The following is an 11,593-nucleotide window of genomic DNA, read 5'->3' as shown; positions in this document are numbered from 1 at the left end:
CTCCTGCAAAGTGAATATGTGCTACTCATTTTGTAATTCAACCCCCAAAGGCTTAGTTCACAAGGCAAACGCAAAATGATAAGTAATTATTTTCCAACTATGCCATTGCTATTAAGTCCAGTGATAACTGCAAATTCCAGGCACATGCCTAACATAAAGATCCTTGTGAATGGAGCCTATTATCTGTTTAGTAACATAGTAAAATCTATGCAGATTCATGTATTTAAATAGCACTGTCTGTTGATTTACTAAGGGCAAATGAGGTTGTTGGCTTGCAGGGGAATTTTTTCTTAGCTTGGTGAATGAAGCTCTGCTAACTTCCATCATCCAATCATGTGCAAGCAAATATATTATTATTTTTTTGTCCCCCTGCACATAATTGGATATTCTTTGCAAAATCAAATCTACTGAGCTATAGGAAATTTCCCTTGCACAGTGAACAGCCTATTTGCCTTCAGTGTGGACAGCGTTCCTTAGCTGTAGTGCTAGTCATTAGCATTAGGTAGCCCAGCAGGGATCAGTGCCTTACATACAGAGTGAATACTGTAGGTCCAGTCACTAAGTAGTCCCCAGCAGGTCATGTTTTCAGGATTTCCTTCAACTTGGCACAGAAGCTTTCCATCTATTACAATGGCTTGGCTATTTGATCTAAGGGGAATTCCCAAAACATGACCTGTTTGGGGGTATTTAGGGACTGGAGTTGGGAACCCTCTGCTTTAGATGAACATAGAACAAGTACTCTCCACAACATAATGTAAACCTTGACTCCCCCCACCCCTCCCCCACACTGAGCGACATTCAAGCATCCACTTCTCTGCCCCATCTAGTGTACCAAAGTCCTGAAGGCAGTCCCTGAGCCAGCAATACATCTTCCAGTTTTAAGTCCCAGATCCTGTGAAAAGTCTAGTGGCACTGGCCCCGGGATGGCAGCGATATTCCCTTTTAATATTATTGTGTCGCAGTGTGTCTTAGGATGTCCTGCTGGGACACAGTCCTATCTGAGCACTGTTGGAGCCCGCGGAGCAGGGGCTGAGGCTCAGGGAGCGCTCCTGGCCCGCGCTGCCGCTAGATGTCGCCCCGGCTCCGCCCTTTCGCTCCTTCTGTCGCAGGTGGATCTTGGTGTGTCGCTTGCGCTCATCGCTCCGCGCGAACTTTCTGCCGCAGTAGTCGCAGGCAAAGGGCTTCTCTCCGGTGTGGGTTCGGATGTGGGTGGTCAGGTGGTCGCTGCGGCTAAAGTTCCTCATGCAGATGCGACATTGGAAGGGTTTGTGGCCGGTGTGGATGCGGATGTGCCGGGTGAGCTCATCGGAGCGGGAGAAGCGGCGGTCACAGCCCTCGGCCGGGCACGGGTAGGGTCTCTCGTGTACCGGGGTCTTGCTGGGCCGGTTGGGGTATTTCCTGGGTCTGAGGATGGGTCGCAGGGGCAGATTCTGGGGGCTGTAGGCGCTGGGCAGCCGTGACCCCTCTATGGTGGAGGAGCCCCCCAGGGTGAAGTTACGGATGGTGGAGAGGGGGGTGAGCGGAGGGGGCACCCTGATGGAGTCCAGGGGGCAGGGGAAGGGCTTGCGGTCAGTCATGGGGTGCAGGTCCCTCTGGCACTGAGGTGGGAAGAGGGTCGGGTAGTCGGGGATCATGTTAAAGATGGGGCCATCCGAGGCTGCCTTGGGGGAAGGATAAGATGGGGGAGGGTAGGGCAGGGAGCCGCCGGGCCCGGTGCTGAGGAAGGCCGAACTGTCCTGGTAAACCGGCAACTCCGCACAGCTGGAGTACGGCGGGGGCGAGTACATGTGCTCCACATCGCCCTGCCCATGCGCTGCCATGCTGCAGCTCAGGCTATTGGGGGAGGCGCTGGAGGAAGTGGTGGACGATGAGGACGAGGGGGTCACTCCCAGGATGCCGGTGCTGACGATGTTGAAGAAGCCCTCTGGATTCCAGCCGGCTCCGGGGTACTGAGGGTCAATGGAGAACTTGCCCATATAGGTGAATGTCTGGTTCCGGGAGGCGGAGGGGTAACTGCTGGAATATGGCAGATCCAGGGAGCGCTTGTCACCGTTCATGTCCACATTGATCATTCCATCTGTAAATGGGGGACACAAAGAGGGGACATTAATAGGGGTCCATTCATCCGGCTATACTCTGTACATCGCTGTCACACATGTCATGGAGTTACACATATAGATATATACACCTAATAAATATATATTGATACACACATATATACACTGAGATATATATATATATATATCTCTCTATATACATACACCTAGCGAGATATATACACTTATGATTATATATATATATATACCTATAGAGAGAGAGATATACACTTATATTATATATATATATATATATATACACACCTAGGGAGAGATATACACATAATATATATATACACACACACACCTAGAGAGAGATATACACATGGCACTGTTTGTGTAGGAAGACATCTAAAGTGAGCGCAGGTTGATGCAACACGGATAATTCTTCCAGATAATGGCATTAAAGTTTATATACTAAAGGCAAATAGTCGGTGCACTGTAAGTACAGCTGCGCTAGATCTAATGGAAAGCTCAGCTGATTTCTACCACCCAATCAGCTGCAAGCAAAAATGCTGTTTTTTTTTTATTTTCCTTGCATGTTCTCATATCTAGAGTAACTGCACTTGCAGTGCACAGACTATTTTCCTTTAGTAAATTAACGCCAAACTGTACTATAACCAAAGTGTGTGAACTTTACTATAACAAGCGATCAGATCCTATCACTGCAACACATGTATCACTGACAGCTACACAGACACTGACAGATACGCCCCCAGCATGTCCCCAGAACTCCGCTTATTATCAGTATGTCCCCAACAGTCTTTACTGATCATCAGCAAGTACCCTGGACTCAACTGATCATCAGAATGTCCCCCAGCAGCCTACTTATTATCAGCATGTTCCCAGGACCCTAGTTATCATCAGCATGTCCCCAGTACTCCACTGATCATCAGCATGTCCCCAGCACCCTACTTATCATCAGCATGTCCCCAACAGTCTTCACTGATAATCAGCATGTCCCCAGCACCCTATTTATTATAATCAGCATGTCCCCAGTACTCCCACTGATCATCACTCAGCATATCCCTAGAATTGAATTATTAGCATGTCCCCAACAGTCTTTACTGATAATCAGCATGTCCCCAGAATTCCACTGATCATCAGTATATTCCCAATAGCCTGTATTGATCATCAGTATATTCCCAGCACTCCTCACTGATCATCAGTATGTCCCCAACACTATATACTGACCATTAGGATGTCCCCAGCACTCCACTGATCATCAGCAGGTAACCTCCTATCAGCATGTCCCCAGCGCTGTATTCACAATCAGTATGTCCCAAGCACTGATCATTAGTACGTCCCCAGCACTGTCTACCGACCAGGAGAGTGTCCCTAGTACTCCCATCAGCATCCCACCATCACTATCTATTAACCAGCAATCTGTCCCCAGCAGGTAACCCAGAACTCTGCACAACTATTAGGGGGTACTTGGCTCTTTGTAATGACCATCAGCCGGTCCCCAATAAAATCTAATGGCTATAAGTTGGTCCTCAATACAATGTAATTACCATCAGCTGGTTAAGTACAATGTGATGACCATTAGCTGGTCCCTAGTACAATGTAAGGACCATCAGCTGGTTCCCAATACAATGTGATGAGTGGGTCCCCAGTACAATGTAAAGACCATCTGCCAATTCCCAATACAATGTAAAGAGTGGGTCCTCTGTACAATGTAAGGACCATCAGTCGGTCCCCAGTACAATGTGATGAGTGGGTCCCCAGTAAAATATAAGGACTGTCAGTTGGTCCCCATTACAATGTGAGGAGTGGGTCCCCAGTACAATGTAAGGACTGTCAGTTGGTCCCCATTACAATGTGAGGAGTGGGTCCCCAGTACAATGTAAGGACTGTCAGCTGGTCCCCAGTACAATGTGATGAGTGGGTCCCCCGTACAATGTAAGGACTGTCAGCCGGTCCCCAGTACAATGTCAGGTTAGTTGCAGTTGAGTGAAGTGTCCCCGCTCCTCCATGTATTATTATAGGGGGAACCACGGGAATGGGGGTCAGGGGGTATAATGGAAGGGGACTATGGGAATGAGGTTAGAGGGTATTATAGGGGGACCCCGGGGATGGGGTCAGGGGGTGTTATAGGGGGACCCTGGGATTGGGGTCAGGAGGTATTATAGGGGGACCCTGGGATTGGGGTCAGGAGGTATTATAGGAGGGTACTATGGGGATGGGGTTAGAGGGTATTACAGGGGGACCCCGGGAATGGGGGTCAGGGGGTATTAAAGGAGGGGACTATGGGGATGGGGTTAGGGGGTATTATAGGGGGACCCCGGGAATGGGGGTCAGGTGGTATTACAGGGGGGTGGGCTCCAGGGGGGTATTCTTACCTCCAGCTCCCATTTGGTCGTACTGTCCCCCCAGATCCATATTGGGGAAGATGGTGACAGAGGTGGGTAAGGCGGAATCATCCAGCGGGTACATGGCCTCCGGCATCTGATGGACGAATCCCCCGATCGACAGTGGGATTTTGTCTACAGTTTTGGCAGTCATCATCTCATGCAGTGACAGCCCCAGATTGGCGGACGGAGGGGAGAACAGCAGGGACTTGTTTGGGTGACTCTAGTAAGTGAGTGTGCGGAGCCCCGGCGGGGATGTCATTGGTCCCGGAGCCGGTCCCGAGTTATTAACAAGTCTCCTGAGCCGCGCTGCTAATCAATGGCAGTACATGGAAAGTGTTCGCTGTAAGTATTTATTCTGGAGCTTTGAATGCCCGTGACGTCACGGACCAAAAAAGGACAGGAACAGGGAAGGGCGCCCCGCCTCCCGCGTGTCGTCACGGGGATTTGCATTGGGCTTGCCGCTGTATGAATGGGCAGGTGGGCGGGGCTCAGCTCTCTCCGGACCGATGAATGGGGCTCGTTGTCAGCGGTGGAGCGATCGGGGAGTTTATGGGCTCAGGGGCGGCGAGAGGAGGGAGAAGGACCGGGGCTGGAGGTGATCGGCGGATCCTCCGTGCACACATAGCGGAGCTTTGGATTCCGGTCCGGGCGGGTCTAGCCTAATAAGGGCAGAATCCGGACCCCCGGCCCTGCCCCTCCTCCATATATAGAACGTTTCCGGAATATTACACCGAGCCGGGCTCTACTCTACAACCCACTCATCTGTGACCGCAGGAGAGGAAGAAGACAGCCAGACACCGCTCATCATCACTACTACTGGAATCCCGGGGAGTGCTGGAAACTGGACCCATCCCAGTACAGGGACCACAGACACACTCACATCGGACAATGCAGGTCCATGGGAATAAATACATTACACAATGCAGGTCCATCATTAATCACATGGGACAGTGCAGCTCCATCAATAATCACATGGAACAGTGCAGCTCCATCAATAATCACATGGAACAGTGCAGGTCCATCAATAAATACATGGGACAGTGCAAATCCATCATTAATCACATGGGACAGTGCAGGTCTTTCATTTGGGACAGTGCAGGTCCATCAATAATCACATAAGACAGTGCAGATCCATCATTAATCACATGGGACAGTGCAGGTCATCATTAATCACATGGGACAGTGCAGGTCTTTCATTTGGGACAGTGCAGGTCCATCACTAATCACACGGGACAGTGCAGGTCCATCACTAATCACATGGGACAGTGCAGGTTCATCAATAATCACATGGGACAGTGCAGGTCTTTCATTTGGGACAGTGCAGGTCCATCACTAATCACAGGGGACAGTGCAGGTCCATCACTAATCACATGGGACAGTGCAGGTTCATCAATAATCACATGGGACAGTGCAGGTCCATCAATAATCACATAAGACAGTGCAGATCCATCATTAATCACATGGGGACAGTGCAGGTCCATCACTAATCACATGGAACAGTGCAGGTCCATCACTAATCACATGGGACAGTGCAGGTTCATCAATAATCACATGGGACAGTGCAGGTTCATCAATAATCACATGGGACAGTGCAGGTCCATCATTATTCACATGGGGCAGTTCAGGTCAATCGGAACAAGAATAATCACACTACACTAAGCAAGTCCATCAATAATCAATGGGACAATGCAGGTCCATCATTAATTACATGGGGCAGTGCAGGTCCATCAATAATCACATAGGACAGTGCAGGTCCATCGGAACGAAAATAAACACACTACACAATGCAGGTCCATCAATAATCAATGGGACAATGCAGGTCCACCATTAATCACATGAGACAGTGCAGGTTCATAAATAATCACATGGGACAATGCAGGTCAGTCTTAACAAAAATAGATACACTACACAATGCATATCCACCCATAGTCCATGAGAGAATGCAGGTCCATCAATAATCAATGGGACAATGCAGGTCCATCAATAATCAATGGGACAATGCAGGTCCATCAATAATTTAATGGAACAATGCATGTCTATTAATAATCACATGGGACAATGAAGGTCCATCGGAACACTCACATCACACAACGCAGGTCAATTGGAACAAAAATAAACTACACATTGCAGGTCTATCAATAGTCAATGAAAATTGATAATCCTGATAGATTGCGGGTCTATCGACAATCAATGGGACAATGCAGGTATATCAATAATCAATGGGACAATGCAGGTCAATCAATAATTACATGGCACAGTGCAGGTCCATGGGAACACTCCCATCAGACAAATGCAGGTCCATCGGAACAAAAATAAACTACACAATGCAGGTCCATCAATAATCAGTGATAATTGATAAACCTGATAGATTGCAGGTCTATCAATAATCAATTTGACAATGCAAGTCAATCAATAATTAATGGAGCAATGCAGGTCTATCAATAATTACACGGGACAGTGAAGGTCCATCAGGACAGTCACACGGGACAATATAGGTCCATCAAAACAAATGCATGGTACAATACACAATCATTATGATTTGAATAATTAAATAACAATAAATGCACAATGCAGGTCCATCAGAACAAAAATAAACCAAACAATTCAGGTCCATCAGCACAATCACATGACATAATGCAGGTCCATCAGAACAAAAATAAAGTGTACAATGCAGGTCCATCAGAACAATCATATGGTGCAATCCACAGCCATCATAGGAAAAAAATGGCACGACCATCAAAATATAAAAAGAATAAGTAGCACAAAGCACATTTATCATAACACAATGGTCCAGTGGGGGTCCAGTATTTATCATTACAAATAAATGCCACAATGCACATCAATAACTTCATAAACAATAATCAATGGCACAATGCCTAAATGGCATGGCCCAATAGCAATAATCATTTAGTTACACGAGCTAGCAATCTAAAGTGTCAGTTGCAGAGCTGCCAGAATAAAAGCAGCTTTGCAGCCCAACATTATGGGACTGCAAGTCTAATTGTGCCCAAATAAGCAAAAGTACTCGCTGGGCATGCATGGATCTGTAGTTCTACACATTACTGCAGCTTTATCTAAATAAAGAATTAGGCGGTCTCATGTTTTAGAGGGACAATGATCACTTATTTAGGTTTTCATCCAATAGGTTCAATTCACAAACCTAACACACTAGGATAGGGATACTTCTGTCCTTAATTGACAGTTATTTTCAACCAATTGGATTAAAAATGCAGTCGTGGCTAAATTGTCAGCCTCTTCCTTTTATTAAAGCTTTGTAAATCAAGTCTATGCGTGACATGCTCATGCCAGCATTGTAAAATATATATTAATAAAATAACCATCATAGAAATAAAACAGTGGGGCCCTTCTATCCCGGTTTCCCTAAGTAAAGCGCACAATGAATCTCTCTAGTGATCTGTAGATCGGTCTGTGTATTGCTGGACAGCTCCGACCTACCTCCAACCAGATACAATGGTCAGCCCGCCGCTGGCTTCACACAAAGTAGAAACACCTACCTTCTCCCACCAAAGTTGCATCATAGGTAGTAGGCTATAGCAAAACTTTGGTTACTTTTTTTTAGTACAATGTTCTGGTCGATGCCAGCAGATATCTACTATAAAATGATTTTATGAATTGTTGTTTTTTTTTTTTTTTTTTTTAATAAACATGAATATATCTTTGTAATCGTATAGCACATGTAATCTTCCCAAAACACTCACTTATGCACAAATGTTCAGGTCTTCCCAAAAAACACATAGCACATCTATGATCAAATCTTCCCAACAGTCACTTATAACATATAAGATCAGATCATCCCAACAGTCACATATAGAATATATCAGATCTTCCCACCACAGTCACCTATATAACATATATGATCAGATCATCCCAGCACAGTCACTTATATAACCTATATGATCAGATCATCCCAGCACAGTCACTTATATAACCTATATGATCAGATCATCCCAGCACAGTCACTTATATAACATATATGATCAGATCATCCCAGCACAGTCACTTATATAACATATAAGATCAGATCATCCCAACAGTCACATATAGAATATATCAGATCTTCCCACCACATTCACTTATATAACATATATGATCAGATCATCCCAGCACAGTCACTTATATAACATATATGATCAGATCATCCCAGCACAGTCACTTATATAACCTATATGATCAGATCATCCCAGCACAGTCACTTATATAACATATATGATCAGATCATCCCAGCACAGTCACTTATATAACATATATGATCAGATCATCCCAGCACAGTCACTTATATATCATATATGATCAGATCATCCCTGCACAGTCCCTTATATATCATATATGATCAGATCACCCCTGCACAGTCACTTAAATAACAGCTCTTCCTAACAGTCACATATAGCATATATCACAAGATCTTCCCAGCACAGTCACTTATATAAACCTATATGACCAGATCTTCCCAGCACAGTCACTTATATAACATGTGATTAGATCTTCCCAATAGTCACATATAGCATATATCACAAGATCTTCCCAACACTGTCACTTATATATGCGTATATGACCAGATCTTCTCAAACGTCTATTATTTGGCTTATCTGGACATATCTTCTCAAAAGTCTATTGTGTATATGATCAGATCTTCCAAAAAGTCAACTGACTTGTATGGTCAGATCTTCCCAGCATATAGCATGCATGATCACATCTTCTCAACAGTCTCTTGTAACATATATGATCAGACCTTTTCAACACAGTCACTTTGACCAGGTCTTTCTAAAAGTCGGCTCTATAACATATAGGATCAGATCTTCCAGAAAGTAACTTCTATACTATATATGATCTGATCTTCTCCACACAGTCACCTATACAGTATATATTGCTCAGATTTCCCCAGCAGTCATTAGCGTATAGTTACTTATAGCACGCATGATATAGGTCTAAACATTCACTTTTGTATAGCATATATGATCAGACCTTCCCAACACAGTCCATTATATTATATGTATGGCCAGATCTTTTAACAGTCACTTACACATTACACGTATTGATCAAATCTTCCCTATAACCACTCATATTCCATATATTGATCAGATTATCCCAACAGTGACTTATAATCAGATCTTCCTAATAATCACTTATTGTCCATATACGATCAGATCAGCAATTACTTATATCATGTATATTATGAGATCTTCCTAGTAATGATATATATGATCAGATCTTCCCAACAGGATCACATGAACCCCAGAATACTTGTCAGCAGTGTTGGACTGTTGTAGAATGCAGTGTACATGCTGCACTTCTCACACTCTTATTTGAATCCGGATCCCCCCAAATACCTCTTCATGGTTCTGTATTACTTTTCATTCGTGCGCCGCCGTGTGGACACATGTAATATTGCAGACATTGTGAGATGTCACATTTTCCCTTGCGCTAATGAAAGTGATGAAAGTGTTTGTAGTGAGTTTGGAAATATCTGTAATGTACACGGGGATGTGTTTATTTTCCATGGTATATATCAGAATGGTCCTATTAATGCTCGGCAGTCCCTGTATTACAATAATAAATTGGGGAGGGGGGGGCACTACTACACTAGTATAGGCAGCAGTTGGCAGAGGGTCTATGGGGCTCTTACCATTCCGGGTCCTGGCAGGTGGGCGCTGGGCACGCCGTCTTCACTCCTCCAGCCTGCAGCTCTCTGAATGAAAGGAGCCTTTACTAGAGAGCGGACCGCCAGGAGGACTGCGCTGCCCCTTGTGAGTGGGCTGTGGAGGGGGATGGGAAGTGATGGCCAATGTTAAGAAAGAAATATTATGCAAATGAAAGAAAACAATGGAGAGCTCTCAGTGCCCTCTTCTCCGGGGCTCCGGGGGGAAACCGATTACTTCTACAGAAATGCCGTGTTATTCTAACATTTTATACATTTATAATAGTCATTCCGGTAGGAAAAAAATGTTTTATACAAAAAACAAAAATTATATAAGTGGTATAATTATCTGCATTAACTAAAAGTCGTTGATAAGTTTTTAAATAAATACGATTTTTATTTCTTTTTATTTTTTAACGAAATATCAGCTTAAAGCCGTTAAATAATAGGCGTTAATTTAAATAGTTCGTTTGTGGCTTGATTTTTCTGTGCTTTCTATTTAATAACTTTGTTTAACGAAATTCTTTGTACAATAATTTTTTTTCTTTTTTGATTACAATTTAAAAATCGGTAGAATAATTTCTGGTGTCTGTATACATGATAGACTTGCATTCAGTTTTTGGATGTAATCAGTGTGATTAAATATTCGTTTAGTTTAATGCCTTTCTGTTTCAAAACACACAGAATTCGTTTTAATACAGAAATAAAAGGACTTTTCATGCAATTAATTCTATGCCAGAAAAAAGGGATAAAAAAAAAAAAAAAAAATCAGCGTCCTTAAAATGATTTCCCGGTAATTTGATTGTTTTAAATGATTTCCCGGTAATTTGATTGTTTTAAATGATTTCCCGGTAATTTGATTGTTTTAGATGTACTGATTGATTAATCATTACTTCCCCGCCTTATAGATGATAAAAATAAGAAACATACATACCATTTCTAAGTCTTCTTGTGTATGAATTGAACCAAAAAAAAAATGAAATTAACTATTTCCAGGTCCAATAAATAAAGAATGTTTTATAGTCCAGGATTGTAAGTAGGAGCCTCCTGACATCCCGAATATTGGGTTCAGGTCCGTCCAGTCCTGAGCAGTGTGGTCCCTCCGTGGGCTGTCTGTGGTCCTGCACCATCTTCCCCTCACCCTGATTTAAATACGTTGGCGGTTGAAGGAATTTGGCGTCCATAAACCAATTCATATGTATAGACTTTGTCACTTTAGGGACACAAACTTTATCTAAGGGAGGCTTCTCTTTTTGCCACAGTTTTCAACTCTTTCTTTGCCAAAAATTGATTATTCTTTGACGTTTTTTTTTAAATATATTAAGTAGATATTTCGCTGCATTGCATATTGTTTTCTAATATAATTTAGTACGGCTAGTAAAAGAAGTGTTTTGTGATTATTAAAAAGTGTAAGTCAGCCTTTGTTTCCCCTGTTAACTCCTTGCTAGAAGTAATCTTTCATTTATTTTCTATTTGCACAATTGTTA

The 11,593-nt window shown here is 43.6% G+C and overlaps 1 protein-coding gene across 2 annotated transcripts; it reads right to left on the bottom strand.

Moving 5' to 3' along the window:
• Positions 1 to 579: 579 nt before the first annotated feature.
• EGR2 (early growth response 2) lies at positions 580 to 10,448 on the bottom strand. 2 transcript variants are annotated; one of them, XM_082268453.1, is made up of 2 exons: positions 10,095 to 10,448; positions 580 to 2,077 (listed from the first exon to the last, which is right to left on the bottom strand). In XM_082268453.1, the coding sequence occupies exon 2, from the start codon at positions 2,070 to 2,072 to the stop codon at positions 969 to 971; it is 1,104 nt and encodes a 367-aa protein (XP_082124579.1). In that variant the 5' UTR covers positions 2,073 to 2,077; positions 10,095 to 10,448; the 3' UTR covers positions 580 to 968. The 2 variants fall into 2 exon arrangements, with proteins under 2 accessions (XP_082124579.1, XP_082124578.1); XM_082268452.1 differs by lacking the exon at positions 10,095 to 10,448 and adding an exon at positions 4,439 to 4,757.
• Between the last annotated feature and the right edge of the window lie 1,145 nt (positions 10,449 to 11,593).

This window comes from Pelophylax lessonae (genome assembly GCF_965119305.1).
Source record: "Pelophylax lessonae genome assembly, chromosome: 9".
Taxonomy (NCBI): domain Eukaryota; kingdom Metazoa; phylum Chordata; class Amphibia; order Anura; family Ranidae; genus Pelophylax; species Pelophylax lessonae.
The sequence above is the reverse complement of the archived record's forward strand: the minus strand, read 5'-3'. Positions and strand labels throughout refer to the sequence as shown.

Excerpts from the sequence above, each read along its gene's own strand:
- EGR2 (XM_082268452.1), bottom strand. The coding sequence starts at position 4,604 with ATGATGACTGCCAAAACTGTAGACAAAATCCCACTGTCGATCGGGGGA. Across the intron at positions 2,078-4,438 it reads CGACCAAATGGGAGCTGGAG|ATGGAATGATCAATGTGGAC; the intron begins GTAAGAATACCC and ends CCCCATTTACAG.